The sequence below is a fragment of the Trypanosoma theileri genome (assembly GCF_002087225.1).
Source record: "Trypanosoma theileri isolate Edinburgh chromosome Unknown TM35_Tth_3_V1, whole genome shotgun sequence".
NCBI classification, from domain to species: Eukaryota; Euglenozoa; class Kinetoplastea; order Trypanosomatida; family Trypanosomatidae; genus Trypanosoma; species Trypanosoma theileri.
Genome location: NW_021639845.1, coordinates 236,933 through 242,851, shown reverse-complemented (window position 1 = coordinate 242,851; position 5,919 = coordinate 236,933). Strand labels below are relative to the sequence as shown.

Genomic DNA, 5,919 nt, shown 5'->3' with positions numbered 1-5,919 from the left:
AAAAAAAAACAAGAAAAAGAAAAAGAAAAAAAAAGAGAACAGGTCCAAGTGTGTACATGCCGAAGAAATTGACTCAAAGTAGTGGTAGGGGCATCTACAACCTTAACGAAGATGTCTGCCCTACGAGTGATGCCTACTTACGGGCATTGGAGTACTTTCGTGTGATTCTCTTAGAGCGGGTAACACACCACGAGGATGAAGTCTTCTCTGCTCGGGCCCGTTTTCAAATGCAGCGAGATCAGGACAGAGAACACTTTGAGCGTACACAGCGCCGTCGACAGCGGGCGGAGCATGGCGGTCGATCGCGGCCTACGGTCCTGCAGCAATTAGAACAGGCAGCGGCGGGGGAAATGGTGAGTGAAACCATGTCCTCTGCAGAGGAGGAGTTCCGTGCAGATCAGCAGAAACTGTATATTGAACATGAGGAGGAATTGCAGGAGTTGTATCCACTTGCGTTTCTTAGTGAGGAGAGTGCGGGAGTGGTGGCCTTCACTCTACTTCCCATGCTGCGAGGGAAACTGATGGCGTTGGGGCAGCAACGTACGGAGGGATGGAAAGAGCAGATGAAGGTTTTGGAGGAAAATGGGTCTCTGCAGTCCACAAATAATAATAATAATAATAATCATAGTGTATTGTCAACGTGTAATTCACAGGCAAGAACTGGTGGTGTAGAGAAGATACAACGTACTTCTGTGAAGAGTGAACATGAACAAGTTGGAGGGACGACGGTTCCTGAAATTGGTAGAGGTGCATACATTATTCCCCTTTCACATTCTTCACACCCTGTTAGTCAGAGTTGTCGGACGGGTGTGGTGAATAATAATAATATTGCACGCCGTGAGGAGACTCTTAATACGGAAGAAGTAGTGGAAGAAGAAGAAGACGAAGAAGAAGAAAGACATCATCATCATCATCATCAAGGAAAGGCTGGAGATAATAATAGTCTGGTACAAGCACCGTGGTTAACAAACCTTTCAACACTTGGTGCTGTGGAGTTTGTTCGGATTGCGTTTCTCTGTAATGAGCGGTATCGTCAAGAGCGGTATAGTGAGAAGCGGCGGTGTTTTGAATCTTGCTTGAACACATGCAATATGCGAGCAAAACAGCGGGTGGTGCAGAAATTACTGCGTCGTGCGAAAGAAGATGAAGTGCATGATGTAAAGAAAATGGCAGAACTTTGGCGGCAATTGCATGAAGTGCAAGAAAGAGTGATTGGTGGTAATAGTGATGATAACGTGTTAGATGACACAAAGGTGAAAACAGTATCATCGGAGAATAATGAAAAGACAGGGGAGAAGTGGTTTTCACCATCATATTTACGGCGTGTAATGCGAAAAGTACGTATGGAACTTATTAGCGGTAATGAGAATGGTAACAATGGAGGAAACGGAAAAAATCTTATTGCCCCTGTTATTGCTACTAATACTAGTACTACTACTACTACTAGGGCTGCTATTACTACTATTACTGCCATTACTAATACTAATAATACTACTACTATTACTAATACTAATAATACGAGTACTTCTACCACTACTACTACCACTACCACTACTACTAATAATAATAATAATACTAATACTTCTTGCAGTACTTATTTCTCTGGTGGACAGGAATACCCTTCTTCCTTTGATACAACTCACTGGGTAACTATTACGCTTGATGATAATAAAAATAAAAATACGAGCGATGATATTGATTTGGAGGCGGTAGCAGATACTTATATGTGGCCGAAACACATTGAGGCTAGTATTTCTAATGTATTGTGTGGAGAGGTGGTGCGGAGTGGAAAGCGATTGTTGTTGTTTAATTCAGATATGATTAGAAAAGAATATATTGAAAAAATAGAAGAAGAACATGAATGTGATGGAAATGGAATTGCTGAGGATTATGTACGTACACAACAGAAGCATGATGATGTGAAGAAAATGTTTCATGCATCTCTGCCAGTTGTTGCACTTCCACAGCAGGGAAAGAAGGTTTGGCTGAAAGTTAACACCCTTGGAGACTTTATTGCCGGAGAAGTAAAGTTCTACCAGAGTCATTCACCATTTTAATGAGCAGAATATATATTTGTACTTTCTTTTATATTATTATTATTATTCTTATTATTCTTGCTACTTTTATTTCTCGTGTTTTTTTTTTTCTTCTTATTTTACTAAATGTATTTACTTTTTGCTTACTTGTACTTTATAGACTACTTTTTTAAAATTATTTGTTATTATTTCCTTTTTTTTTTATTGTTCTCTGATATTCCTTCTGGGACTGTTTTCTTTTTTTTTTTTCTTTTTGTTTTCTTTCTTGTGTGGAATGCTACTGCTCCTTTCTATTGTCATTATCTTCATTTTAACCCAAACGAATAGAATGTGGGAAGGAGTCTAAGCAAAACAGGTACAGCAACGGAAAATCAAAGATAAGACAACAAATAAAAAAAAAAAGAAGAAAGAAGGAAAAAGGGAATCATAGCAGCAAAAGGGGAAAAAAGAAAAGAAAAAAAGAGAGAGTACCTATTAAGGTAGTGAAGAAGAAAAGAAGAAATATAAATAATGGCGGGCACTACGGCGATTGTAAAAGAATCCGCCATGTCTCGTGAGTTGCAGCAGGACTGTGTGGATTGTGCCGCCCACGCGTTGTTTGAATTGGGCCTGAAGGAACAGACGGCGATTGCGCAGTTCATCACGCAGGAACTCAACAGTAAATACGGCTCTCGCTTTCACTGCGTTGTTGGCCGCTCCTTTGGATCTTATGTGGGTCACGACAGTCAATACTTTGTGTATTTTCTCATTGGGGATTGTGCCTTTTTAATTTGGCGTACAGTGGATGTGTATGAGGAGCGGGTGTTTTACGTGAATGTAGATGATATAGCGGTGGGGAGAAGTGTACGGGACCACATTGGAAATGTAAATTAGGATTGGATTGGATTGATTAGATTGTGTTTGATTGTTTGTTTGATTGTTTTTTTTTTTTTTTTCTCAACTTGTTCTTGTAGGGTTTTCATGTGAAGACTTGTGTGAGAGAGAAGAAGAAGAAGAAACAAAGAGGAATGAGAGAAATTCTCCTCTGCTCAAGGGCAGTTCCTCACTTGCTAGTTAGAAAAACAAACAAACAAAAACAAAAAAAAACAATCAAACACAATCCACAGTGAATGTTATACTTTGTGTGTGTATGTGTGTGTTGCTGCAGGAGTGTATTATTATTACTATGATTATTATTATTGTCATTATTATTATTATTATTATTATTATTATTATTGTCATTATTATTATGATTGGAGTATTTCCTTCTATTGAATGACCCTTTTGTTGTTGTTGTCTGTGTGTGTGTGTGTCTTTGTTTCTCTCTTTCTCTTTATCTCACTCTCTCTCTCTCTCTCTCTGTATGTGTGGATGGTGCTATCCAAAACAAACAAGGTGCTCTTTTTCTCTTTTCTTTTTTTCTTGTTTTTACTATTATTATTTTTATTATTATTGTCAATCCCATGTAATCCATCATAAATGGCAAGAACATACAAAGAAAGAAAGAAAGAAAAAAAAAAAAAAACAGGATTATTTACCCAATCCACATTTATAAACCCTTTTACATTTGATTGAAGGGTAATTAAGAAGAAACAAAGCGGAAATTGTCTCATGTATACACAGCAGGTACAAACTCGGTTCCCGTCTTGTCGTTTCCCCAATCTCCCTTTTCTTCTTCTTTTCTTCTTCTCACTATTAACTTTACTCTCTGTATCTACACGCATCCCAGGAGCAGCAGCAGGAGCTCCATCACCGCCCCCAACCGCAGAGGAACGTATTGACAACTACCGCCGCCGCGTGGGTCGTGCCTTCATGCAGGAACAATCACGCAAAGCGAACACCATCACACTTCCCTCTGGACTCGTGGTGGAGCGTCTCACTGTTGGCACCGGCACTCGCGCCCCTGCGATAAATGATAACTGCGAAGTGCACTACACCGGCACTCTGCGTGATGGATCCGTGTTTGACAGTTCACGTGATCGGGGCACACCCAGTAATTTTCGCCCAAGTGATGTTATTAAGGGATGGACGGAGGCTCTTATGTTAATGCGAGAAGGCGATCGCTGGCGTATTTACGTTCCGCATGAACTTGGGTATGGTGCTAGAGGCGCTGGGAGAAAGATACCGCCCTACACACCGCTGGTGTTTGATATGGAGTTGTTGAAGATTGAGGGCGGCGGGACTGGGCGTACAGTGGCGGAGATTGATGCCGTCCTGCAAGCCGCAACGGAGGATAAGGGAGATATGTAAGTGGGGATGGGGTGGCGTCTTGTTTATATATATATATATATATATATATATATATATATATATATATAATTAGTGGGAAATAGGGTAGAGAATAATAATAATAATAATAATAATAGTAATAGAGAAGAAAGAATGGGGGAAACACATTGTGTATGATATCATGAGTTTTGTGCGTTAACTATTTTGCGTTGTTATTGATTATCTTATGTTATCTTTGTTTTGATTCTTATTCTTGTTGCTATGCTTCTCTAGTGATTTGCGTATATTGCTTGGTAAGGAATGTTGTGTGGGTTATCTATTGTGATTATTATTATTATTATTATTATTATTATTTTTATTATTATTATTATTATTATTATTATTATTAAATTATATATGCTGTTAACACTGGTAAAGGGAATAGAAGACTCTGAGAATAATATCACATTCCACCGTTTGTGTCCCTCTGAGTTATCTCATGTTTAATAATAATATTAATTAATACTAATAATACTGTTCTTTTTCTCTTCTTTATATCTGTAAGTGGAGCAAGAAAAAATACATATTAAAAGAAGGAAAAAAAATAAAAAGAATTTAAAGAAAAGGGAAAGTGTATTTCTATTATAAATATAAAAGACATCAAGAAGTAAGAAAAGAAACATAAATATAATAATGAGCGCAAATTCAAATTCAGAAAGTAATAGTGATAATGACAAGGATATAAAACCGCAAACATGCAAGGAATCTGAGGAGCAAAAATCAAATACTAACGACAGTACAACAGAAGAGAAAGATTCTCCCTCTTCTTCTTCTTCATTATCATCATCATCATCATCATCCAATTGGATAGACTATTGGATGTGGTATGGGGCAATCCTATTACTACTCATTACCATCTCTTTCTCCTTGTATGATAAGTACCACACGCGTCTGGAGTTGGGTTACGATCATGATGAATATATAAAGTATCTGAAGGAAGAGTGGTCTACGGCTGGAAATAAACTCCTCGCAGCCGCCGCACATGATAAGAGTTTTACAAATTACCGCAATACACGTATCTTCTTTCGTCCTATTATGCGCAAAGTCCCAATACCCAATACTAGTCCAGTCGCGTACAAACAGAAAATCGGTTTGGCGGAAGTGGATAATGACAATCACTGGCGTTCAGAGTACGATAATGTTAAAGGAGAATCCAATAAAACAACAACAGGAAATAAAATACGTTGTATAGATGAGGATGATAACATACAAGTCTACGTTGTTGGAATCCGCTCTAATGGTATTCGCTTCACCTCCTCCTACCAGAGTGGCGTACCCCCGGACTTCTACAAACTAGAAAACCACGTCTCTTGTCTGCAGAAAGTTTTATTGTTAATGTGTGAGGGCGACAAGTGGGAGATGTTTTGTCCACCCGAAGAGGCCTACGGCGAAGTGGGGAGCGGCGAAGTGCCGCCGGCAGCGACAACCGTCTGGCGGGTGAGTGTGCAGAGGACGAGGGGCGGGGAGGAGCGCACCCGCGAGGATGCGGAGAGGCGTCTTTTGCGAGTGGCTGTTGAGATGAATGAGACTCTGGCTGTTCCAGTGACCCGACGGCGTTTGTTTGAGAAGGCAAAGATGTATTTGGCGAACTCAACTGTAAATGTGTGAAAAGATTTTATTTTATTTTTTATTTTTT

The 5,919-nt window shown here is 39.3% G+C and overlaps 4 protein-coding genes across 4 annotated transcripts; all 4 read left to right on the top strand.

Annotated features, from left to right (window-relative positions):
• Positions 1-56: 56 nt before the first annotated feature.
• Positions 57-2,057, top strand: TM35_000031950 (transcription factor IIA alpha-beta subunit; the record flags this gene model as incomplete). Its single annotated transcript, XM_029021962.1, has 1 exon — positions 57-2,057. The coding sequence occupies one exon, from the start codon at positions 57-59 to the stop codon at positions 2,055-2,057; it is 2,001 nt and encodes a 666-aa protein (XP_028886508.1).
• Positions 2,058-2,546: 489 nt separating this feature from the next.
• TM35_000031940 (dynein light chain) lies at positions 2,547-2,909 on the top strand (the record flags this gene model as incomplete). Its single annotated transcript, XM_029021961.1, has 1 exon — positions 2,547-2,909. One exon carries the CDS (start codon positions 2,547-2,549, stop codon positions 2,907-2,909), a length of 363 nt encoding a protein of 120 aa, XP_028886507.1.
• A 717-nt stretch (positions 2,910-3,626) lies between these two features.
• Positions 3,627-4,265, top strand: TM35_000031930 (macrophage infectivity potentiator; the record flags this gene model as incomplete). The annotated part of the gene is made up of 1 exon (XM_029021960.1): positions 3,627-4,265. One exon carries the CDS (start codon positions 3,627-3,629, stop codon positions 4,263-4,265), a length of 639 nt encoding a protein of 212 aa, XP_028886506.1.
• Positions 4,266-4,916: 651 nt separating this feature from the next.
• On the top strand, positions 4,917-5,891 carry TM35_000031920 (FKBP-type peptidyl-prolyl cis-trans isomerase; the record flags this gene model as incomplete). Its single annotated transcript, XM_029021959.1, has 1 exon — positions 4,917-5,891. The coding sequence occupies one exon, from the start codon at positions 4,917-4,919 to the stop codon at positions 5,889-5,891; it is 975 nt and encodes a 324-aa protein (XP_028886505.1).
• Between the last annotated feature and the right edge of the window lie 28 nt (positions 5,892-5,919).